Genomic DNA, 26,622 nt, shown 5'->3' with positions numbered 1-26,622 from the left:
CGGACCTTCTTGCTGTGAGGCGACAGCACTAACCACTACACCACCGTGCCGCCCAAGTTTATTTATTTATTTATTTATTTATTGTGAGGGTGCCTTGTTTTAAATATGATTTTTTTTAAATAATTTAAAAAGGGGCAGCTATGGCCTAAAGTTTAGAGAAAGCAGCCTTGGGCCCAAAGGGCTGCCAGTTTGATTCCCTGGACCGGCAGGAGAATCCATGGCTGAAGTGCCCTTGGCTGTTCCCCAAGTGCTGTGTGTGTGTGTGTGTGTCATTATTGTATGTATCTCTGGATAAGAGAGTCTGCTTAATGCCTGTAATGTAATGTAATGTAATTATGCATTTTGGATATTGGGTTTTATTATATACTGTATATACAATCATTTTGGACTCATCTACAGCACTGGCTTGTACAGGAAGATTTTGCACTTTGGAACAGTTGCATAAGAAAGAGTTAGCGTGTCTGATTAGTGCTAACACCACAAAAAAGGCTTTTGATTTTGGGGATTTCTTGAAGCTCTAATGAGAGTGTGTCAGCCTTTAAAATGTCATATAAGCAGAAAATTAATGCAACATGCCAACAAAAGCTCTGTCACTTCTGCCTGGACCGTTTTAGCAGTGATGCTGTAACAGTGCCATTAAAATTAAACTGATTTCTGTTTCTAAAGTGACATTTGTGCCTTCAGCATTTTGACAAACTGTCCTCCCTTCTCATGACAAAATGAGACTTTTCAGCAGCAATGCCTTGTCAATAGCAACCCAGACGCAGGGTATCATGCTAAAGCAGATGTTTCCCCTTTTGATTGGTGGCAGTATTCAGTAGAGTAGAGATGTCAGGAAGCGCAAACAAGAGAACGCAGGTGCAGGTTTGGGTTTTAAAGTAATCAGAGAAGACAGAGCAGAAGGAGCAGGCAGAAATCGTAAAACATAAACAGGCAGAAGGTCAGGCGATCAGCGAACAGACAAACACTAGGTCGGACATGATGGGGAATTAATTAAGCAGGTCAAAACCTGAGAAACAGGCCTTAAAGGATTAGTAACCTTGCAGAATCAAATCTGGAGCACTATTTCGCCAAGAACAAGAGGGAGTCTGGGTTATTTCAGTGCAATTTAAGCACATTATTTTATTTAAGCGTGCTTGTAATTAGAAGTTTGGTGATTGGGAATGGGGATAGGTCTGACTGGTTGTGAACTGACATGGAGTTTGACAGAGCATCATTTGTATTGCAGTTCATTTCATCATTAGTAGCTTCAACAGCTGGTACAGATGCTGACAATACCTCACGTGAACCGCACAAGCACTTTCAGGCATGACCCACATGATTCATGATTCCCTGTGCTTGAAACGACACAAGGCTTGTTTCTGCTGTTTAATATTACGCTTAATCAAGATGAATGTTAGGGAAGGGGTGATGAAATGAGTTTTTCAGATTTGCTCATGAAAAAAGAGACATTTGATTCTTTCAGCGGGTCCGTTGTACTTTTTTTTTTTAAATCCAGTAAAAATTTGAAAATAATTTTGTTTTCTTGTATGGCTGTACTCTATATGAGAATTTGAAATATTAGCAATTTGTACAACAGCAGTTATGAAAATAAAAATTTGCAACCAAAAAATGGTAGAGAAGCGGTCAGGTTTTGTCGGTGTTTACTCCGTATCCTTTTATACATGATTGTTTTAGCCTTGCCCTTTCAACCTCTGTCTCGGACCAAACTACATATTTAACATTATTTGTTTTCGATAGCATGGGAAACCAGTACACTGAGCTCAGCTGTAAATATTAAGCACTGTTCTCTTGTGCACTGATTGATGAGTTAATTTAGCTTGTACAACCCCGATTCCAAAAAAGTTGGGACAAAGTACAAATTGTAAATAAAAACGGAATGCAATGGCGTGGAAGTTTCAAAATTCCATATTTTATTCAGAATAGAACATAGATGACATATCAAATGTTTAAACTGAGAAAATGTATCATTTAAAGAGAAAAATTAGGTGATTTTAAATTTCATGACAACACATCTCAAAAAAGTTGGGACAAGGCCATGTTTACCACTGTGAGACATCCCCTTTTCTCTTTACAACAGTCTGTAAACGTCTGGGGACTGAGGAGACAAGTTGCTCAAGTTTAGGGATAGGAATGTTAACCCATTCTTGTCTAATGTAGGATTCTAGTTGCTCAACTGTCTTAGGTCTTTTTTGTTGTATCTTCCGTTTTATGATGCGCCAAATGTTTTCTATGGATGAAAGATCTGGACTGCAGGCTGGCCAGTTCAGTACCCAGACCCTTCTTCTACGCAGCCATGATGCTGTAATTGATGCAGTATGTGGTTTGGCATTGTCATGTTGGAAAATGCAAGGTCTTCCCTGAAAGAGACGTCGTCTGGATGGGAGCATATGTTGCCCTAGAACCTGGATATACCTTTCAGCATTGATAGTGTCTTTCCAGATGTGTAAGCCGCCCATGCCACACGCACTAATGCAACCCCATACCATCAGAGATGCAGGCTTCTGAACTGAGCGCTGATAACAACTTGGGTCGTCCTTCTCCTCTTTAGTCCGAATGACACGGCGTCCCTGATTTCCATAAAGAACTTCAAATTTTGATTCGTCTGACCACAGAACAGTTTTCCACTTTGCCACAGTCCATTTTAAATGAGCCTTGGCCCAGAGAAGACGTCTGTGCTTCTGGATCATGTTTAGATACGGCTTCTTCTTTGAACTATAGAGTTTTAGCTGGCAACGGCGGATGGCACGGTGAATTGTGTTCACAGATAATGTTCTCTGGAAATATTCCTGAGCCCACTTTGTGATTTCCAATACAGAATCATGCCTGTATGTGATGCAGTGCCGTCTAAGGGCCCGAAGATCACGGGCACCCAGTGCCTATGGTTTTCCGGCCTTGACCCTTACACACAGAGATTCTTCCAGATTCTCTGAATCTTTTGATGATATTATGCACTGTAGATGATGATATGTTCAAACTCTTTGCAATTTTACACTGTCGAACTCCTTTCTGATATTGCTCCACTATTTGTCAGCGCAGAATTAGGGGGATTGATGATCCTCTTCCCATCTTTACTTCTGAGAGCCGCTGCCACTCCAAAATGCTCTTTATATACCCAGTCATGTTAATGACCTATTGCCAATTGACCTAATGAGTTGCAATTTGGTCCTCCAGCTGTTCCTTTTTTGTACCTTTAACTTTTCCAGCCTCTTATTGCCCCGTCCCAACTGTTGCTGTCATGAAATTTCGAATGAGCCAATATTTGGCATGAAATTTCAAATGTCTCACTTGAGACAATTGATATGTTGTCTATGTTCTATTGTGAATACAATATCAGTTTTTGAGATTTGTAAATTATTGCATTCCATTTTTATTTACAATTTGTACTCTGTCCCAACTTTTTTGGAATCGGGGTTGCATAAAAAAAGAACAAAAGAAAAACAATTCCTAGGTGGTCAGACTTTCTTCAGGCAAATATGTTGAACAGCAGGCAGGAAATGAAGAGCATAAGAGACACAGAAAGAGAAAGATATAAAGCGAGAGAACATTTCATTATTCATCTGCATTAATGAGCATGTCCCACATTTAAGATTAATTATTTATTAATTGCTTCATTATTTTGGTCCTTTTAACTCTGGTATTTTACAGACACATTTTAAACTACACAGTCAGCTTTATAATGAAAACTTTGAGTTTTTTAATTGCCTCATAGATTTATGTTATAAAAAATAAGGTACGTTTTCCCTGTCAAGCTATTCACAATGCATTCTGGGGATATTTCAGGAGTTGTTTTGTAATATTCTATTGTCATACTATGGATGCTGAATTTTCATGATGAAATTTATTTGACATCTTCAGCCATCCTACTATAAAGCAAACTGCTCATTTCTATAATCTTTTTTTGTCCCAGGTAACCCTCCTGCTACAGGCACAGGCACTCTGATTATCACTCTGGAGGACGAAAATGATAATGCGCCCTACGTGGTACCCTCAGTAGTACGGGTGTGCGAAGATGCCAAGGAGGTGAACGTGGCAACGATAGGAGCACGCGACAAAGATATCCACCCCAACACAGACCCCTTCAAGATAGAGCTTGGGAAACATCTAGGTCTGGAAAAGACATGGAGGATGTCCAAGATTAACAGTGAGTCACTATTCAGATCCACGCACTAACACTGAACCTCCAGTTAGAGCTGTGATTCAAAAAATCACGTCAAAATGAATAAAGAGAGCCAGAATTGAAAAGGCCTTTTGTAATAAACAAATATTTTGGTCTTGTGCATGCTTGAGAATTGACATTGAAGGCAATTATTTGCCAAAAGGAAAAAAGAAGGGAAAAAAAGGAATGTGTTAAAGGCAGTAGCAATGTATCGTAAGAGAACACTCCAAATAATTCTGGTGACAGTGCCATTAATCTCTACCATTTACCTGTTGCATTTAATCTTGAATTCTTGTCTTGAGGCTAGGAAAGAAACAAAAATGTGTTGGTTATTTTAAAAAAATGCCAGCTAAAACTCTTGGCAAAAGAAACCAAACAAGTGAATAGAATAGAATACATGAGTACAGAATTCATCTCATCTCATTATCTCTAGCTGCTTTATCCTGTTCTACAGGGTTGCAGGCAAGCTGGAGCCTATCCCAGCTGACTACGGGCGAAAGGCGGGGTACACCCTGGACAAGTCGCCAGGTCATCACAGGGCTGACACATAGACACAGACAACCATTCACACTCACATTCACACCTACGGTCAATTTAGAGTCACCAGTTAACCTAACCTGCATGTCTTTGGACTGTGGGGGAAACCGGAGCACCCGGAGGAAACCCACGCGGACACGGGGAGAACATGCAAACTCCGCACAGAAAGGCCCTCACCGGTCACGGGGCTCGAACCCGGACCTTCTTGCTGTGAGGTGACAGTGCTAACCACTACACCACCGTGCCGCCCCGAGTACAGAATTGAACAGAGCAAAACAAAAACAGTAGAGAACACGACTGAACAGAAGAGGAGAGAACCGAAAAGAGGAAAAGCAATGCTGCAGGCAGGTAGAGAGTAAATCCTGGCCTCAGACATTGTGTGTGATTGACAGGAAGGAAATAAGACAGGGAAGCGTTTCAGGATATAGGCATGTCTGCGTGCGCATATGTGTTTTCATAAACCATTGTCTTCTCCCACAGACACACATTCACAGATCATGCTGCTTCACAGTCTGAAGCGAGCCAACTACAACCTGCCCCTGGTCCTGACTGACTCCGGCTTCCCACCACTAACAAACAACACAGAGCTCAAAGTGCAGGTGTGCACCTGTAAGAAGAACAGAATGGACTGCAATGGAGTCGGCTCTCTTCGAACAAATCTGCTGCTGCTGCTCGATCTGCTCCTGTTCTCCATGCTCTGTGAGTACCACGCTATCAAGTAAGATGGATGGAAATTTATAGATGAATTTACAATACAGAGCTCTAAGCATTTTAGGAGCAAAGGGATAACCGATATGCGGGTTAAAAAAAAAAGCGACTACACACTAGTATAATAATAGTAACATCGTATTTAAATACGTATGTCAACCTCAATTTTGACCTTTTGATATCCAGTACCAGTCAAAAGTTTGAACACATCTTCTAATTCAATGATTTTCCTTGGTTTTAAGAATTAAAAGACACTTCATGTCTTAAAGTAATGATGGATGTCGTTTCTCTTTACTTACTTGAGTGGTTCTTGACATAATATGGTTTACTACAGTTGTGGAATAGGGATATTTACTGTATTGTTATTATTTACTGTTTACTGTTTGATCTCAAACACATTACGAAGGCAAGAAATTGCACTAATTAACTTTTGGTGAGGCACCTGTTAATTGAAAAGCATGCCAGGTGACGACCTCATGAATCTGGTTAAGAGAATGCCAATTAGTCTAGGACCTGGCTTAGACATGTATGCACATAATTTAGGAGAGGATAACTCAACTGTTATAGGCTAATTTAACCCCAAGGAATAACGTGGGATGTGTGCCAAAATCGCTATCCGGGGCGAACAGCCTGAAAATTACCAATCCAAGATGGCCGCCAGCATTACGGTATTATTATTGTGTTAGTCTTCATCTCCCTGGCCCTGGTTTATGTGAGTAATAATGTGATGTTAAAAGTTGTATTGTTGTCTGTTAAACATTTAGGCTCTCAAGATACTGCTGCCTACTAAAGTAACAAGTTTTGTTTTGTATTTTTCACTTTAAAGGGGAACTGAAGTCATTTTTAAACTTGCTTTATTTCTTAATTAACGTGTTATTCAGTTACATTTTTTGTTTTAGTAACCGTATACCGTGACTCGTATTGGCAACTAATTGCAATTAAATATTATACTTATCAGCCTATTCGGTTTTTAGCCATGTTGCGTCGCTTATCCGCGCGATCTTCACGAGACTTGTGCGAGACTTCGAAACATGAAATGTCAGCCAGGTGTCAGCGCCGCCATTTTTAAAACTGTTTTCCAAACGAACTATTGCACAAAAACGAGTTTAAATGACGATTACTGCCTACTTTTTTCAAACTTTCCTGATTGCTATCAAAACAAACAAAACTTCCGGCTTGATTACATCAGCATTCGAAAGAGGGCGCGCACATCTTTTTGACAACGTTGGCAGATGTTGGTCACTTTGATTTCCGCTGTACGTTTTACTTCCGTGCTACGATGTCTCGCACAGGTCTCAGCGAATCTGTTTTACGGCTATTGCTTTAACATATGGACTGATATATTACAGAGCATATTTCAAACACTGGGCGGCACGGTGGTGTAGTGGTTAGCGCTGTCGCCTCACAGCAAGAAGGTCCTGGGTTCGAGCCCCGGGGCCGGCGGGGGCCTTTCTGTGTGGAGTTTGCATGTTCTCCCCGTGTCCGCGTGGGTTTCCTCCGGGTGCTCCGGTTTCCCCCACAGTCCAAAGACATGCAGGTTAGGTTAACTGGTGACTCTAAATTGACCGTAGGTGTGAATGTGAGTGTGAATGGTTGTCTGTGTCTATGTGTCAGCCCTGTGATGACCTGGCGACTTGTCCAGGGTGTACCCCGCCTTTCGCCCGTAGTCAGCTGGGATAGGCTCCAGCTTGCCTGCAACCCTGTAGAAGGATAAAGCGGCTAGAGATAATGAGATGAGATGAGATGAGATGAGATTTCAAACACTCATAACTTGCTATAGCAGTGACAAAATAGCGATCAAAAATGCATTCCTATATTTAATAAAATGAGATAAATAGAATTTTGATCATAAAAAATTTGCCTTCAGTTCTCCTTTAACATTCCATTGATCATAATAGTATGATTGAAAATAAAATTTCTTTATATTAATCAAATGCTTGCTTTCTTATACTCTCCTAAATTATGTGAATAGGTCTCCCAAATCCATGATTTCATGTTTGAGGTAGGGTTATTCTGTTTTTTTCATGTTTTCTGTGAAATTGCAATTTTGGCCAATTTTTGGTGTTTTTTTTTTTTTTTAACTTGCACTCAACCATAGCTTGTTCCCTTTTCCTTCAATCATGAAAATGATGTCACTAATGGATTCCCCATACCCAATAACCCATAAAATGAGGTATTGCACATACTTCTGTGGTGAGTGGTTCAAAAATTGATATTTTCAGTATGGCTACCGGCAGCCATCTTGGATTGGTAATTTTCGGCCTGTTCGCCCCGGATAGCGATTTTGGCACACATCCCAAGTTGTTCCTTGGGTTCAAATTAGCCTATAACAGTTGAGTTATCCTCTCCTAAATTATGTGCATACATATCTAACCCAGGTCTTCTACTAAATAGTGTACAAAGTGTCATCGAGATAAATGGGGCTACTTTGCAGAATCTAAAATGTGAAACATATTTTTTTAACATTTTTTATTTATAATTACATAGATGTTCCATATGTTATTTCATAGTTTTATTTCATAGTCGTCAGTATTGTTCTACAGTGTAGAAAATCCTCAAAATATAGAAAAACCTATGAATGAGTAGGTGTGTTCAAACTTTTGACTGGTACTGTAAATCCTGTATCATGTACAAATGTTCCTCTTTATACTGTACCAGAGTGCTCTTGAATTCTCAAATCTGATTGTTGGTTAATTTTCTGTAACAGCAGTCCTGAGAGTAGTTCCAGCTGTAATTCAAGTCTCAAGTTCATATTAAAGCACCTGTTCTAATACAGTGTCATTTCTATAGTAATAGCTCATCCACAGCAAATTGTATGTCATCTAAGACTGATGATAAATGTATTTATTTCATAAAAAACAAATTATAAAATTGCTAATACAGTGAAACTTTGTGGAGACTATTGAAAGCTTAGGAATGGAGTATCGGTGTCAGAGCTTTCAGAGAGAGGGAGAGAGAATAAAGGCTGCTGAAAGGATGGATGTTTATAGCTGCTATAACATACCGTAAGTGATAACAGGCATTAACTTTTTTTTTGCATTAAACATCACATGTAATTATACATTTATATTGTTAAAAATTACATTTTTTTGGTTATAACTTAAAGATTGTAATTGTTTGCAAGTTGCTGTGGTGTAAGAGGAATAAATGATGTGAATATGATGGTTTTAGAAAATGATCAACTTCTGGGTTGAAACAGTAATTTCATGCCGTAGCACTCTACCCCATTGTTAATTATTTTAGCTGTATTTTATTCCGTAAGTAATTCACCGTTAATAAGGTAACAAGTTCACACATCCTCAGCAGTTGCTTTTATAGTTTATGTGTATCTTCAGTTATTCAAGGCATTTAGTTATTCTCAAAAGCTAACCTTTCATCAAGCACCATGACCCATACTGACATCACTTCTCCAAAAGTCCCAGTTTTTTTCCTCACTATTTTGGCTGCACATTTGTAAGCAGTATGAAAATACAGTCTGCCTGGTTTGGGCCTTTTGGCTGATCATGGCCCCTCTCGGACCTTTAGCTTGTTTACTGGCAGCAAGCCCAGGTCTTCAGGGCCAGAGAAACTACTTTTTGTTGAGGCCCATTGGGTTAGATTCTGAATACATTTGCATAAATGTTTTAAAGCATGCTCCCTTTGAATTATAGATTGTGCATCTAGGAAGATGTCTCTTGGCCAAAGATAAATTATATGGTAATGGTATGATTACAAATAATTTATGGCTGATTTATGGATTTGCATATATACAAAAGTGGTCTGTTTTTTTTGTATCTGTACATTTAACAGTTATTCCATGAAATGGAGTCGTACATGAGCTGAAAGCCGACAAGGCGCATAGAGTCGAGTTGACTATAAGCCATGTACGACGAGACTGAGTGGAATAACTGTTGTGTGTGTGTGTGTGTGTGTGTGTGTGTGTGTGTGTGTGTGTGTGTGTGTGTGTGTGTGTGTGTGTATATCCACATTCACTGGATTTTGAGAAACAGAGGACTTTTAATTTTAATTTTTGCAAATTCAATAAATAAGAACTTTATACAAAACATCCAACAAACTCATTTCCACCTAGAATGTAAACAAACCGGCGAAATTACAGTAGCAATTTGTGAAAAATGTTGTAATAATAATTCTTAAAAAATTAAAAAGATACGTTCTTACCATCAAATACTTTTATTCCATATTTTGTTCCTTTTTTTGTATGTTCGTGGGTTTGTTTTCAAGTAGAGTTTTTATTTCATCCTCGGTTGGTTCAGCAACATAGTCCGCCATTTTGATTTTCTCTACTCACGGTATACGAGCTGATAGCCTTGTTGCAGAGTAGCCAATCAGAGCATGTAATTGCTTATATACAGTGAATGTCTCATCTCATTATCTCTAGCCGCTTTATCCTTCTACAGGGTCGCAGGCAAGCTGGAGCCTATCCCAGCTGACTATGGGCGAAAGGCGGGGTACACCCTGGACAAGTCGCCAGGTCATCACAGGGCTGACACAGAGACACAGACAACCATTCACACTCACATTCACACCTACGCTCAATTTAGAGTCACCAGTTAACCTAACCTGCATGTCTTTGGACTGTGGGGGAAACCGGAGCACCCGGAGGAAACCCACGCGGACACGGGGAGAACATGCAAACTCCGCACAGAAAGGCCCTCGCCGGCCACGGGGCTCGAACCCAGGACCTTCTTGCTGTGAGGTGACAGCACTAACCACTACACCACTGTGCTGCCCCTACAGTGAATGTGCATAGAATAATTACATCTATATATTTGGTATATTTAAGTGCAGGGCTGTTCTTCTGCAGCTTAAAGCCCATTTGTGAAAGCTGGCAGGACGTACTGTTATCTGAGTTGGCTCTCGTCTTTACATTTCATTACATTTTTATAAGTTTGACAGTAAATTTCTCTCAATTCAATCTTGTCAGCAAATAGGTGGAGTGGCTCTGTGTATAATAAGCACTCATAAAAGCTGCAACATTTTTATGACAGAATTTAAAATTCCTCCATTTCCATGCTACATTCCATCAATAACTGTGTGTGTGTGTGTGTGTGTGTGTGTGTGTGTGTGTGTGTGTGTGTGTGTGTGTGTGTGTGTGTTTTGCCCAGAATGGCCCAGCCTAGCCATTCCTTTGCTTATATCTCATAGCATAGTAGTATATCTCATTTATACCATTTGCAATAGCATTAATAATTTACTCCACTCATGAGACGGGCCATAATGGACCTGTTTCTCAGGCAATTTAGTAGAGAAATAGATTTCTGAGTTTTTAAGATTTGTGTTCTGCTGGGATGTTTGGTCTACCATTCGTCTGTGTGCTTATCCGTAAGTGAGTGAGTGAGTGTGTGTGTGTGTGTGTGTGTGTGTGTGTGTGTGTGTGTGTGTGTGTGTGTGTGTGTGTGTGTGCGTGCATTTACATGAGTCACTTCTGTAGCTATATCACATATTCTATATGATGGAGAACTACTTGTGTGTGTGTGTGTGTGTGTGTGTGTGTGTGTGTGTGTGTGTGTGTGTGTGTGTGTGTGTGTGTGTATGCTCTATGGCTGACTTCCATGCCCAAGGGTTCGGGTAGAAAAGGGCTCCATCTGTAATTCATGGCACAATGGAGGCATTGAGAGGCCTGAGCCCAACATGACCTCCAGGCATCATTCCCTCTCTCTCTCTCGCTCTGTCGCTCTATCACACTCCATCTTTGTCTCTGTCACTCTCTGTTTTCAGTTCTTGCTAGATCACTATTTCATTATCTGTCCTCTAATAAGTCACCATCTCTCACATCTTATCGACACAATCTTAAGTCTCCTTTCTACCACAAACATATAGCTGGTGTGTTAGCGTTTCATCTTCCCTCTGATTGTTTTTTTTTACATGATATTCATAACCATTCTTACAATTTCCTTCTAAAACTACCTTGTTTTCATCAGTATCAGCAGTCATTGCACTGTTCATGCCTGAATGTTAATTGCCAGGCGTTCAAAGAGATTCTTTGCTTGTGGTGTAATTTTTTTTTCTTTATGCTTTGAAGGACAGTCCTATTCATAATGTCCAACAGCCTGCAAACCCACACCACTACACTAATGCCTAATACTCTCCATACGACACTGATGATCTTGCCTGAGGAATCTTTCCCATATCGTTTTTCTCCTTTTACTGTTCCCATCACAGTGTTGTACAAAATGCCTCAGTAATACTGTCTCTGTAATAGGATGTGTGTACATGTCTCATCTCATCTCATTATCTCTAGCCGCTTTATCTTTCTACAGGGTCGCAGGCAAGCTGGAGCCTATCCCAGCTGACTACGGGCGAAAGGCGGGGTACACCCTGGACAAGTCGCCAGGTCATCACAGGGCTGACACATAGACACAGACAACCATTCACACTCACATTCACACCTACGGTCAATTTAGAGTCACCAGTTAACCTAACCTGCATGTCTTTGGACTGTGGGGGAAACCGGAGCACCCGGAGGAAACCCACGCGGACACGGGGAGAACATGCAAACTCCGCACAGAAAGGCCCTCGCCGGCCCTGGGGCTCGAACCCAGGACCTTCTTGCTGTGAGGCGACAGCGCTAACCACTACACCACCGTGCCACCCCTTGTGTGTATATGTGTGCTGTTCATATTTACAAGCTTTCTTTCTGCCTTGCCTGCGTGTATGTGTTCCCTCATAATCAATCAAGCGTATGTGTTTTTAGCGTCTGTCTGTAGATATAATCCTTGATTTTACAAATTACAAATGTTACAGCTTTACTTCTGACTGTTTAAAAACACTGACAATGGAGACTACTTGCATATACCAATCAGCTGTAACATTAAAATCACCTGCCTAATATTGTATAGGTCCCTCTTGTGCTGCCAAAACAGTTCTGGCTCATCAAGGTATGGACTCCACAAGACCTCTGAAGGTGTGCTATGGTATCTGGTACCAAGACACTAGCAGCAAATCCTTTAAGTCCTGCAAGATGCAAGGTGGGGTGTCCATGGATCAGACTTGTTTGTCCAGCACATCCCAGAGATGCTCAATCGGATTGAAACCTGGGGAATTTGGAGGCCAAGTCAGCACCTTGAATTCTTTGTCATGTTCCTCAAAGCATTCCTGAACAATATTTGCAGTGCGCCAGAGCACATTATCCTGTTGAAAGAGGCCATTGCCATTAGGGAATACTGCAGCCATGAAGTGGCGTACTTGGTCTGCAACAATGTTTAGGTAGGTGGTACGTTTCAAAGTAACATCCACATGGGTATCAGGACCCAAGGTTTCCCAGCAGAACATTGCCCAGAGCATTACACTGCCTCCACTGGCTTGTCTTCTTTCCATAGTGCATCCTGGTGCCATCTTTTCCCCAGGTAACCTACACACATGGACCTGGCTATCCATACGATGTAAAAGAAAACATGATCCATCAGACCAGGCCACCTTCTTCAACTGCTCATTGTTCTACTTCTGATGCTCACATGCCTATTGTAGGAGTTTTTGTCAGTGGACAGGGGTCAGCATGGGCACTCTGACCACCCGGCACCTATGCAGCCTTGTATGCAGCAAAATGGAATGCACCATGTGTTCTGACACCTTTCTGTCATAGCCAACATTAACTTTTCAACAATTTGTGCTCCAGTAGCTCTTCTGTGGGATCTAACCAGACGGGTTAGTCTTTGCCCCAAACACACATCAGTGAGCTTTGGCCGCCCATGACCTTGTCGCTGATTCACCGGTTGTCCTTCCTTGGACCACTTTTGGTCGGTACTAACCACTACATACCAGGAACACCCTACGATATGTGCTGTTTTGGAGATGCTCAGACCCAGTCATCTGGCCATCACAATTTGGCCCTTGTCAAAGTCACTCAGATTAAACTAGATTACATTAGAATAGATTCATCTTTATTGTCATAATGCAGCGTACAGGTACAAAGCCAGTGAAATGCAGTTAGGATCTAACCAGAAGTTAGATCCTAACTTCTGCAAAATACAGAAGTGCAAAATACAGTTTAATTTACAGATAAGTGCCAGAAGTAAGTACGGCAGCATACTATATACAGTGATGGACCGTGAGGATATACAGATATGTTTGTAAATATTTAAATGCATATTTACAGAGGGGGAAATGGACAGGATTAGAGAGTATGTAAGGTTGTATGTATAGTTAGCAGTAGTTAACCCATATGTACAGATGTTTATATGTACAATAAAGTGGCAGTGTGTGCAGCAGCAGCAGTATGAACATGTACAGTTGTTTATATGTACAGTAATATCGCATAAGTGGCATAGTTTGTGCAACAATTTCATTGATCAAATTTGTACAAGAAATTATTAGTGCAAATGGCATGTTAAAGTACTGGACAGTGCAGGATGAGAGCAGTGATGCTAGCAGAGTGATGGTGTGGAATTCAGCATGGTTACAACCTCAGGGAAGAAGCTCCTCCTGAATCTGCTGGTGCGGGAGCAGAGGCTTACGCTTGCTCATTTTTCCTGCTTTCAACACATCAACTTCAAGAACTGACTGTTCACTTGCTGCATAATATATCCCTGTCAGTGGTTTTAATGTTATGGCTGATCGGTGTGGTGTAAATGTCAAATAAATAGCTTCTTACAGAAAAATTCATTTGTGATCTGTTTACGTGGAGCATCTACGATACAAATCTCTGTGTTAGTTGTTACTATCGAAAAGATAACTTATCAGAAAGAAGCACATTACCTTGCCAACCTGTGATAACCTTGTAGCCTGCATGACTATCAGAGTTGCTGTTATATACATTAATCACCAACATCTGACCAATTACAGTAGAATAGAAATTCAGCAGTGTTGTGGCATAATATTAAATTATTAAATAAATGATAATAAGATTGTTTGCAGGGTGGCATGGTGGTGTAGTGGTTAGCACTGTCGCCTCACAGCAAGAAGGTCCTGGGTTCGAGACCAGTGGCCATCGAGGGCCTTTCTGTGAGGAGTTTACATGTTCTCCTCGTGTCTGCGTGGGTTTCCTCCGGGTGCTCTGGTTTCCCCCACAGTCCAAAGACATGCAAGTTAGGCTAATTGGAGGCTCTAAATTGACCGTAGGTATGAATGTGAGTGTGAATAGTTGTTTGTCTCTGTGTGTCAGCCCTGCGATAACCTGGCGACTTGTCCAGGGTGTACCCCGCCTTTCGCCCGTAGTCAGCTGGGATAGACTCTAGCTTGCCTGCGACCCTGTAGAACAGGACAAAGCGGCTAGAGATGATGGATAGATGGGATGGAAGATTGTTTGCAATTCCTGCAAAAGACAGATGTAGTTGGGATGAAAATTTGTCAGTGTGATAACCAACCTGGGATGATGTCATCTTCCAAACAAACCGAGAATTGATCTTGAGATTTAGGCTGAATATTAGGACCAACCAAGTATGAAAGCAGTCATCGAGTCAGCAGAGTGTGTTTGGGTGCTTCCAGTTCTCAGGAAGTGAACTGCAGACAGCTCTACTGATCCTGAACAGAGATTCCCTTTCATCCATCTCTATAAGTAGCCATTTCGGTTTCAAGAGAGCGAGCGAGTGAGTGAGTGGCTGAATATCACCACAGTAGAGAAGATCCATGCTTTCTGTTTCCCTCTACTTCTGACAGAAAAAGCACTCCAGTACCCTTGCTTTTTGTGGAGCCATAAATAATGTATGTCAGCATGGGGAGCAACACAAGCATGTTCCATATGAAGGTGCATAAGCAGCTTGGCATTAAGGTGCTCTTTCAATGCTGCTAAATCCTGCACCAAATCCTGCAGTTTACCCACTCCTGCCGCCCTCTAATTACACGCAGCAGCACATCGTGAGGACCGTGCAACATGACTGATTTAGTTCTGGCTTCACCACCACATGCTATCATTGTTGGTCTCCACGATGCAGGTTTGTCACTCTTTGAATATATTGACTCGATTTTATTAAAAAAAAAAAACATGTATCTGTTTTATTCATTTGTCCTTAGAAATCAGAAGGCTTTTGATCACAGTTGACGGTAAGAAAAGGCAGGCAGCTAGTCTTCACAATCCTCCCAGCATCGCTCAGTACCAGTTATGAGCTGATCAGATAGGAAGGCTGGATGAATAGTCAATGAATGCAAACACGGTTTTCTCACATGCAAATAAATGAAGCTGTGCTGCTTCTCCCCACTGCGAGCCTAGATTTCCTATGGTGCACATGGCCACAAATGCTGAATGGAGGTCTGTGCTCTTGAATTCACGACACACTAACACACTACAAAGATAGCAACACTGCCCCCTGTAGGTATGCTTGGAATATGCACTGAGGAAACAGTCACCGGGTATCATCACCACACCATGGCAGGGAAGGATTTCAAGTAAGGGCAAGACAGGTATGTGGCTCCAAGAGTCAAGCAATGAAAGGCAATTTGCAAACAATTACAATCTTTAATTTATTTCTAAAAATGGCATTTTAAATAATATAAATGTATAATTACATGTAATATTGTTTAACGCAAAAACAAGTTAGTTCCTATTATCACTTGTGTTATAGCAGCTGTAAACAGTCATCCTCTCAGCAGCCTTTATTTATTCTCTCTCACACACGTGTGCACGCACACACATATTAGAATAGAATAGAATAGAATGCCTTTATTGTCACTGAGTAAATGTACAATGAAATTTAGTTCATCATAGGAGAGCAAAGCCACTGCGTACGTGCGCGCCGCCATTTTTGGGCACTTCAGCCCAAGGCCATCCCATGTTAACCTAACTGCATGTCTTTGAACTGTGGGGGAAACCGGAGCACCCAGAGGAAACCCATGCAGACACGGGGAGAACATGCAAACTCCACATAGAAAGGCCTCTGTTGGCCGCTGGGCTCAAACCCAGAACCTTCTTACTGTGAGGGAACAATGCTAACCACTTTCACCACCATGCCACCCATTAGTACTTCTAGCTTTGTGGGAACACTCATTGACATAATGCATTCCCAAGCCCCTTACCCTAATCTTAACCATCACAACTAAATGCCCAACCCCAACCCTTACACCCTGACCTAAACCTAAATCTAACCTGAACCCTAAAACTAAGTCTTAACTGGTAAGCAGCCCTTTGAAAAACTGAAGACCAGCTAAAATGTCCTAGCAAATGTGTTCTGGTCCTCAAAATGTCCTCAAATGTTCCGGTCATACATGCCACATCCAGGACGTGAACCAAAAACATGAGATAAATCTCAATATGTTACTTGTGAGGAAATCGATGAATTGTTTTGATAAATTTGGGTACTTTTTGTTTGTGAATGTGTCTATATAATAAAAAGAACATGAAATGTTGGCTTGAAGATAGGAAGTTTATCTTCTTGTGTTAAAAAACTTGCATTTTTCATACAAAATACATCACAGATCTGAGTGATATATTTTCCGATATTTCACTCCAATGATGTCACTCCCAGTGTTTTCCTGTTAACTAGACATGCACTGTCAAAATGATGAACTGGTTCAAAATTAAAATTATTTTCATTAACTTGGCTGTTTTGCTTTGTGGGTTGTTGGGGGGGGGTTCATTATTTTTTTGTGTACGGTATGTGTGCATGTGTCCATTCAATATAAAGAACGTTAGATGGTGGCACAAAGATATGAAGCTTATCTTCTCGTGGTGAAAATTTTTTCACTCGTTCACTTTGCTCACTTGTGAATATGTTCACTACTCGAAGATAAACTTCATATCTTTGCACAACTGTGTAATATCCTCTATTTATTTTATGGTTTTGATGTCTTCAGTGGCGGCACGGTGGTGTAGTGGTTAGCGCTGTCGCCTCACAGCAAGAAGGTCCGGGTTCGAGCCCCATGGCCGGCGAGGGCCTTTCTGTGCGGAGTTTGCATGTTCTCCCCATGTCCGCGTGGGTTTCCTCCGGGTGCTCCGGTTTCCCCCACAGTCCAAAGACATGCAGGTTAGGTTAACTGGTGACTCTAAATTGACCGTAGGTGTGAATGTGAGTGTGAATGGTTGTCTGTGTCTATGTGTCAGCCCTGTGATGACCTGGCGACTTGTCCAGGGTGTACCCCACCTTTCGCCCGTAGTCAGCTGGGATAGGCTCCAGCTTGCCTGTAGAACAGGATAAAGCGGCTAGAGATAATGAGATGAGATGATGTCTTCAGTATTGTTCTACATGAACGAGTATGTGTGTCCAAACCTTTGCTTGTGTGTGTGTGTCCATGTACAGTACCACTCAAAAGTTTGGCCACACCTGCTCATTCACTCATTTATAGGTTTTTCTGTATCTTGACTATTTTCTATGAATTTTGACTATTTTGTATTGGCTATGTATGAGAGAAAAATGTGATCTCAGTGTTGGTGCCAGGTGGGCTGGTTTGAGTATTTCAGAAACAGCTGTTCCCCTGGGATTTTCACACACAACAGTCTCTAGAGTTTTCACAGTATAGTGTGAAAAACAAGAACCATCCAGTGTGCAGAGGATCTGCAGGTTGAAACATCTTGTTGATGAGAGAAATAAGAGAAGAATGACCTGACTTGTTTGAGCTGACAGGAAGTCTATCGTAACTCGAATAAGCAGTCTTTACAACCATTGTGAGTAGAACAGCATCTCAGAGCACCAAAATCATCAAAATTTGAGGTGGATGTGCTATAATGGCAGAAGACCTCATCCATTCCACTCACAAGCCAAGAACAGGAATCTGAGGCTATCGTAGGTACAGAGTCACCCTAACTGGAAAGTTGAAGATTTAAAATAATAATAATAATAATAATAATAATAATAATAATAATATCTGGTCTTTTTTCAGTCTTTAGCTGTCCAGTTTCAGTTGATATATAATGTGCAAATATAAACTCATTGATAAACATGTTCACGACCTGTTTTCAGAGAAACAGGCAATTCAACTGACAGATGACCAACCTTCGGCCATTGGCAATTATAGAAAGCAAACATCTTGTTTACTCACCACTAACTGCATCAAAAAAGTTTCATTAACCTTTTAAACACCGAATTCTCTGTATTTATTTCAACTTAGTGGCTACATCCTACTCTGAAAAACCCAAATGGTGCGTATACGTAGAAGTACAGAGAGCCAATAAGATAGCAGCCGATGGTTTTCTGAAGCTTGTGGCCAGAAAAGTGTACAAAAGATATCAGACACTCAGTGGCTCTGTCATGGTCCAGGAACTCACATCGAACGGGGGAGTTCTGCTTTTACAGAAATCTATATAAACAGAATTATCATCTTCAAGTTCAAATTCACCCAAGCCTTTAACTCCTCCATTTATTTACTGAAACTTATTTCCACTTATTATGATCTGTTATGAGCCAACAAAAAAGTACCCCAGTAACTATATGATACAACAGTAGTTCGAGTATAATGAGAGTATAACCAGAGTATATCGAAAGGGCAGTCTGTGGAGACTGGAAAGCAATAGATCTGAACTGAGCAAGACTTTTAAAGCCACTGCTAATCTGATAAAAGATTCTTGGAGGGCTGAAATGTAATTAATCCACAAACAGGGAAATAAGTCCAAGCTCCATCCATCACACAACTGAGCCACTGGCAATCCACTGAAGTTTTAAATCCCCTTTTCTGCCAAGACAACCGCTTTTACGCTTTTAATCTACTCTGACTACAGAGGAACCGTATCTTGAAGGAAAGAAAAAAAAAATCCATCTGAATGACATTTAGAAGCATTTCCCTTTTTTAATTCCTCTGTGGTATACATGTTGCACTTCACTGTGACCCTTTTTGGCTTAATTAATATCAGGTTGAAACATGAGGGAATTAAAGTCTGTTATTTGGTAAAAGAAAATGTGCGTTTGCTGTGGATTAGTGAAGAGGAATTGGTGGTGTCGTGTGATTTTAAAGTGGTGCAGCCACATATATTTAGAGTTTCTAAAAGGCTCAGTGTAAAGTCTGAAAGAAGAAACTTAGCCAAGGTCCCTCAACGGCAAATTTGACAGCCATCTGCTGTTACATTTTATTTTGAGAACGATAGAGTGCCAGTCTGAGAAAAGGAAGAAAGATTGTATATTAAGCGAGCGGGCTGCTGTGCTGGAGCACAGGGGTCACGTTATCATGTTTGCACCAACTCCAGCTGACTGCTGCCACAACCACTTTCTTCCAATCAGCATGATCCTAATTAGATCAAACGCTCTTTCGTCCTGCTCCCTCAATCCTTCATTTTCTCCGTGTTTCAGATCTGTGGCAGATGCCAGGTCTGCACTTCCCTCCTCTGTTCTGCTCATGGTAGAGGAGGGGTGTGTGTGTGTGGGTGTGTGTGTGTGTGTGTGTGTGTGTGTGTTTATATGGGTATAGCTTTGTACATCTGTGTTGGATTATCTGTTTTTTGCCTGACTTCACTGCATCTCAGAGAAGTGAGTGGAATTGATTTGGTTATGTATTTTTATGTTTCTCACGCTTTTTGCCTAAGGAGAAAGAATTACCTGGTGTATCTCTAGGCCTCCGTGCATGAATAAAGGGTGCAGGGGTCTCATTACATTTGCAAAAGGTATTTCTGAAACAGAGGAGATTTTCTCTGTGCTTCTGAAAAGTGTTCAATTTTTATTTCCCTTTCAGATTCACTTAGGACCAAAATACAAATAGTGGCTAGATGGAAAAAACACACATAAAAGGGGGGAAATCAATAGTTCTTCCTATTAAATATTCCACCATCACATCTGGCATGTTTCGATCGGTCTAGCATTTCGCAGGCCTACAGGCCAATTCATTTCTGAACGTCTCGAAAAATTACAGCTTGCATTTTTCAAAACTGGTCCTTAATCTAATTTTGTGAATACAGCCCAGGAGAAAAACAAGAGCGAGAGACAGAGAGTGGAAAATGGAGAGAGAAATAATAATAATGGAGCTAGTGAAAGATCCGGGAAGTATACCCTCAGTATTACTTTTGTACATGAGTGGATTCATTTGTCAGCCCAGTTTCCAATACCAAAGTTCTGTTTTATTTGTTGTAGCATTATGTCAGTATTACAGGTAATGGAGTGTGATGTCCCTATGAGATGAGACTTGTGAATAATACTTTAGAGTATATATAGCAGTGATGTCACAATATAAATAAGCTCAGTTCTTCTGTATGATAGATTGTAACTGAAGGTCACAACGAACATTTAACTTGCTGCTGGTAGAGTGGTGCTTGAAAGTTTGTGAACCCTTTAGAATTTTCTAGATTTCTGCATAAATATGACCTAAAACATCATCAGATTTTCACACAAGTCCTAAAAGTAGATAAAGAGAACCCAGTTAAACAAATGAGACAAAAATATTATACTTGGTCATTTATTTATTGAGGAAAATGATCCAATATTGCATATCTGTGAGTGGCAAAAGTATGTGAACCTCTAGGATTAGCAGTTAATTTGAAGGTGAAATTAGAGTCAGATGTTTTCCATCAATGGGATGACAATCAGGTGTGAGTGGGCACTCTGTTTTATTTAAAGAACAGGGATCTATCAAAGTCTGATCTTCACAACACGTTTGTGGAAGTGTATCATGGCATGAACAAAGGATATTTCTGAGGACCTCAGAAAAAGCATTGTTGATGCTCATCAGGCTGGAAAAGGTTACAAAACCATCTCTAAAGAGTTTGGACTCCACCAATCCACAGTCAGACAGATTGTGTATGAATGAATGAAATTCAGGACCATTGTTACCCTCCTCAGGAGTGGTTGACCAACAAAGATCGCTTCAAGAGCAAGGCGTGTAATAGTCAGCGAGGTCACAAAGGACCCCAGGGCAACTTCTAAGCAACTGAAGGCCTCTCTCACATTAGCTAATGTTAATGTTCATGAGTCCACCATATCAGGGGAACACTGAACAACAATGGTGTGCATGGTAGGGTTGCAAGGAGAAAGCCACTGCTGTCCAAAAAGAACATTGCTGCTCGTCTGCAGTTTGCTAAAGTTCATGTGAACAAACCAGAAGGCTATTGGAAAAATGTTTTGTGGATGGATGAGACCAAAATAGAACTTTTTGGTTTAAATGAGAAGTGTTATGTTTGGAGAAAGGAAAACACTGCATTCCAGCATAAGAACTTAATCCCATCTGTGAAACATGGTGGTGGTAGTATCATGGTTTGGGCCTGTTTTGCTGTATCTGGGCCAGGACGGCTTGCCATCATTGATGGAACAATGAATTCTGAATTATACCAGCAAATTCTAAAGGAAAATGTCAGGACATCTGTCCATGAACTGAATCTCAAGAGAAGGTGGGTCATGCAGCAAGACAATGACCCTAAGCACACAAGTCGTTCTACCAAAGAATGGTTAAAGAAGAAAGTTAATGTTTTGGAATGGCCAAGTTAAAATCCTCACCAGATACTGAAAGCAAAGGTTCACATACTTTTGCCACTCACAGATATGTAATATCAGATCATTTTCCTCAATAAATAAATGACCAAGTAAAATATTTTTGTCTCATTTGTTTAACTGGGTTTTCTTTATCTACTTTTAGGACTTGTGTGAAAATCTGATGATGTTTTAGGTCATATTTATGCAGAAATATAGAAAATTCTAAAGGGTTCACAAACTTTCAAGCACCACTGTACCGTTCACCTTACCATATACTTTTGCTATCCCTTTAGATTACTTTTACTGTGAGCTAGCATAGTGGTTAGCGTGTCTGCCTCTTGATTGGAAGATTGCAAGTTCTACATGCAGTTGGGTCATACCAAAGACCATCATAAAAATGGTACCTACTGCTGTCTGGCAAGGCATACTGCAATACAGATGTGAGTGGGGAGTTAAGGCCAATTTATGCTGACAACCCAGTCCTCGCAGATAGCGTCGCAGACAGTGTCTGCGTAGCCCCCCCACCCACCTTCGCAGACGCTCTGCGCGCACCTCCCAAAAATTGTGACCACCGCAGAAGCCTCGCAGACAGCGCCGCAGACAAGAGGGCTCTGATTGGTCCACTCTACATCCGCTGTACACGCACTTCCGCTTCCCTACTTTCCCGGTTTGGTTTATTTTCACGACCGGCATTTTTAAAAACACGAGCGAAGATGGAGCAGCACGAAGAGCGGTTGATCGAGGAAGTACGTACATCTATACGACTCCAGTTCTAGTCATTATAAAAAAAAAAAGTTCTAATCATTATAAGTAACCGGAGGATAAACACTCCACTAACCACACCCACCAACTACTCCTAGCGACTTCGCGCCCCCTTGCGTTGTGCCGGTGAATAACATCGCGCACGCCTATTACTCCCCGCTCAACGATAAATTACAACTGTCTGCGAAAAGCTATCTGCGAAAGCCTTGTCGCAAGAGCATGCAGAGGCCTTTAAACGTTCACAGTTACCAGAGGACTAGAACCCCCACCCCCGTAACCCTAGCTGTATAGGCCAGGGACCAAGGGCTATAGAAACAGAGATCGGTGCCGTCCAATGCGCCTTAAGGTCCTGGTTACTACTAGGACAGGAGACTGCCTGGGAAGACCAGGTCCTAGCATGGGACGGACTTTGACTTTGAGATTATTTTTAATACACCTTTTTACAGCATAGTGTATTTGTTTGCTTCAGTTTTATGCAAACCATATGCAGTGAGACAAAAATAACAGTCAGTCTGCAGGATTATGGCACCTTTTCACCCACACAGACAACCACATAGAGGTAGAGCAAAACAAATCCCAGCAGAACACTCACACCCTCACTCACTCTCAGGAACTGCTTTATTCTGGTCAGGATCATGGTGGATCTAGATCCTATCCCAAAAACACTGGGCATGAGGCACGAATACACCCTGGATATGACACCACCGTGCCGCCCCAATTCAATCCAATTCCGTTCAATTTTATTTGTATTGTGCTTTTTAACAATGGATATTGTCACAAATCAGCTTTACAGAAATATATAAATTTTACATCTCTGAATTTCAAAATTTATCCCTAATGAGCAAACCAGAAGGTGACAGTGTCAAGAAAAAAAACACCTTGATGTGGCATGAGCAAGAAACCTTGAGAGGAACCAGACACAAAAGAGAATTCCCCCCCACACACATACAGACAAAACATCAGTAATACAATGGCATGTTTACATCAGCTCTCTAAACTTTTCTAAAGAATGAGCATCAGAAGTTTTGAAACTTTTGAAGACGAAAGATCTTCAGTGGATTTTAATCATAACTTCAAAGTGATATGTCTTTGATTGCCTTTTGATCTTTGATGAACTCAGTCTTGCTTAAAATGCCCACTGTTTATTCTTTGCTCTCTCTCTCTCTCTCTCTCTCTCTCAGGCTTGTAAAGCTCAATCTGTCTGTTGCCATTTTCCAACACTGACGAGCATCTCCCAGTCCATGCCCTCATCAAACCAAGACTGAGGCAACTGACAAGGACCTTTCACCACATTTCCGAAAACACCTTTAACTGTAGGCCTTCAGTTTATTTTGTCCAGCACCATAATAAGTTAACCCCCTTCTCTCTCTCTCTCTCTCTCTCTCTCTCTTTCTTATTCCTTTCCTCTCACATCTTTCCCTCATACCACTGGACACTGTCATGGATGCTACTGCCTGAATGAACTCTCACTGGATAAGGATGTACCGGATGGGGGAAAAGCAATTAGACTTTCTGATGTATTTTATTTGTCTCTGGTTAAAGAGTACTGTACGACTTTGTTTACTAATGTAAGGCGAGGGCGTAAGGCGTGTTTAGTCTGCCGTGACTGTGGTTTCTTAGGGCAAGGTGGTAGCCAAAAGCCTTCAAAGTTTAAAGTCAAATCTCTGGAGTCTTTATTTTTTTGTTTTGGTTTTTATTGCATTAGTTGTTATGGAGTGGAATATATCTTTATAGTAACGGTGTGAAATGGTGGGGGGTACACTATATATATATATATATATATACATATATTTTATTTTTTACCATTGTACAAATTTATTGATTAACTTATGTAATTTGACTGCAGTCAATTACCCCTCCCAAATAAAAAAAAAAAAACCTGTATCTTTTTGCCTATTTTAGACACTGTTTTCAGTGCTGTTGATGTATTTCCTCTTTTTCATGTATTAACTCGAGTTTTGTTTTGTTCATTTTTTTCCCCCAAGAATGTTCAGTTGAATCTGGAGTCCTAAATTGGTTTACAGACTGGTTGTCTGTTGAACCTATGTTTTCATGGCTCTATTGGTATGACACTTGTCTCAGCATTCCCTTGTCTCCCGCAGAGAGGCCAAAATAGACTGTCGGTTTGTCGGTTCGTATTTTGCGCTTGTGAGAAGTGGATCAAAAAAGAAAGAAAAAAAACAAAATGTTTGTGGATTTGTGAGAAAGACCCCTTAAGTCCTTATAAAGCAAAGTAAACAATGACATTATGAATGAGTTATGTGTGTCTTTTGCACTAATTTAATAAAGCCGTTACTGTACTTCCCACCATTTTGGAGGGTTTTTTTTATTTGTTTGTTTGTTTGTTTGTTTGTTCATTCATTCAAGGTGGCATATCAAGCTTGGTGTATTGTTGTGCAGAGCAGGTACTTCCTTTCTGACCAACCACCATGAGTGCAGTCTCATTGTAATGCTGAAAAGCAAACAGATCCTAATGGTGAGGTAATGGGTTGAAAATTAAAAGATTCCACTGGGAGAGCCATCACGGCTTTGTTGAACAATTGCAATTTCATGTTGATGTGCCAGGCCTCAGAATAAAGGTCAGCTCTCTGATCAGTCCTTATCATGCCAAAAGAGCCACCATAGAGCAGTGGGAATACACACATAAACATACAGCTGTAACAGTGATGCACCACAAATGGAAGAACCATGTCCAGGATGCATATATTGCAGAGGGGAAGCATCAGGGCCTTCTAGGCCTCCAGAGAAGGCCCAAATACTTCAACATTCCAATTCATCTCATCTCATTATCTCTAGCCGCTTTATCCTTCTACAGGGTCGCAGGCAAGCTGGAGCCTATCCCAGCTGACTACGGGCGAAAGGCGGGGTACACCCTGGACAAGTCGCCAGGTCATCACAGGGCTGACACATAGACACAGACAACCATTCACACTCACATTCACACCTACAGTCAATTTAGAGTCACCAGTTAACCTAACCTGCATGTCTTTGGACTGTGGGGGAAACCGGAGCACCCGGAGTAAACCCACGCGGACACGGGGAGAACATGCAAACTCCGCACAGAAAGGCCCTCGCCGGCCACGGGGCTCGAACCCAGGACCTTCTTGCTGTGAGGCGACAGCGCTAACCACTACACCACCGTGCCGCCCAACATTCCAATTGTTATATTTAATTTCTCTCATTCTTTCATTTCTTTCATTCTTTCATAATTTCATGATAATTATTCTCTTCTCATTCTAATTTGGCCTCATTTTCTATCAAATTTGCTTCAGAAATGAAAGGGTTACTGTCCTGAAAACATTAAAATCGAGTTATCCAATGAGATTTTTTGTTTGTTGTCTCTAGGCTGAGAAGAGTTTCGAGCTGGCTCACTCATTGGTTAGGACTTCATTGCCGGGACAGAAGGCCATGGCAGTGTATGTTTATGTAGGAAGTGACAGATGAATTAACCAATCAGATTTTGATTTACAGTGGGAGGGACCAAAAATTTATCGCCCTAGGCCTTCTCAAAGGCCAACGCTAGCTTAACCATGAGTCAGCGCTGTTAGTGTGGCAGTGAAGTCACCTTCCAGCTGGTGTAGCGTTCATCAGTAGTGTTAGCAAATGCTAATAAAGCGGTCAAGCTAGTGCTATCAAGAGCAAGTAGCACAGGCTAACGACCCAAGAAACCAAGATTTCTGTCTCCAGACTCTTCTTCCACACACACTCACCATAGTATTTTTCACTCAGACTTAAGTATTCATTTCCCAATGTCATTTACTTTTTTGTTTTTATATTTTAATATTTTGTTTTTAGTTATTCTACAATGATGTTACCCTTGATGCTGGCTGGAAAACAGTTTTGCCAAAACCTCGAATGGAACCAGAAACAAGAAATAAAAGCCTGCCATGGTCTTGTTCCTTAACTCACCAAGCTACTACTATAACTGAGGAGTCCTTAAAATATGATTCAAACCCCAATCTGTATCATATTAATGCTTTTAATTTTTTCACAGGTCTCTGCTCTTTACAATAGCAGACTCATTGTGAATTCCCCCTCATTTTGTGCGCCATCAATTCTTAATCACACTATGTAAATAATAGAGCCAGGGCCTTTTTCAGCTAAAGTTATACAGTCTTAGGCCTGTCCTGGAAAATATTCTCCATGGGATCACAAAGTACACAGCATTTCGATATAGGAACAGTGGCAAACTGACTTGAAATC

At 41.0% G+C, this 26,622-nt stretch overlaps 1 protein-coding gene across 1 annotated transcript in view; it reads left to right on the top strand.

Annotated features, from left to right (window-relative positions):
* The window catches only part of cdh13 (cadherin 13, H-cadherin (heart)), a 925,252-nt gene extending 901,426 nt beyond the window's left edge, over positions 1–23,826 (top strand). The window contains exons 13-15 of the mRNA XM_060923723.1: positions 3,911–4,144; positions 5,177–5,395; positions 23,601–23,826. Coding sequence (XP_060779706.1) covers positions 3,911–4,144; positions 5,177–5,395; positions 23,601–23,608 — 461 coding nt within the window. The 3' untranslated portion in view covers positions 23,609–23,826. The remainder of the gene's footprint in view (positions 1–3,910; positions 4,145–5,176; positions 5,396–23,600) is intronic.
* Positions 23,827–26,622: the final 2,796 nt, after the last annotated feature.

Source organism: Neoarius graeffei, chromosome 6, assembly GCF_027579695.1.
Source record: "Neoarius graeffei isolate fNeoGra1 chromosome 6, fNeoGra1.pri, whole genome shotgun sequence".
NCBI lineage: Eukaryota > Metazoa > Chordata > Actinopteri > Siluriformes > Ariidae > Neoarius > Neoarius graeffei.
Note: the sequence above shows the minus strand (reverse complement) of the source record. Positions and strands in the feature narration are given on the sequence as shown.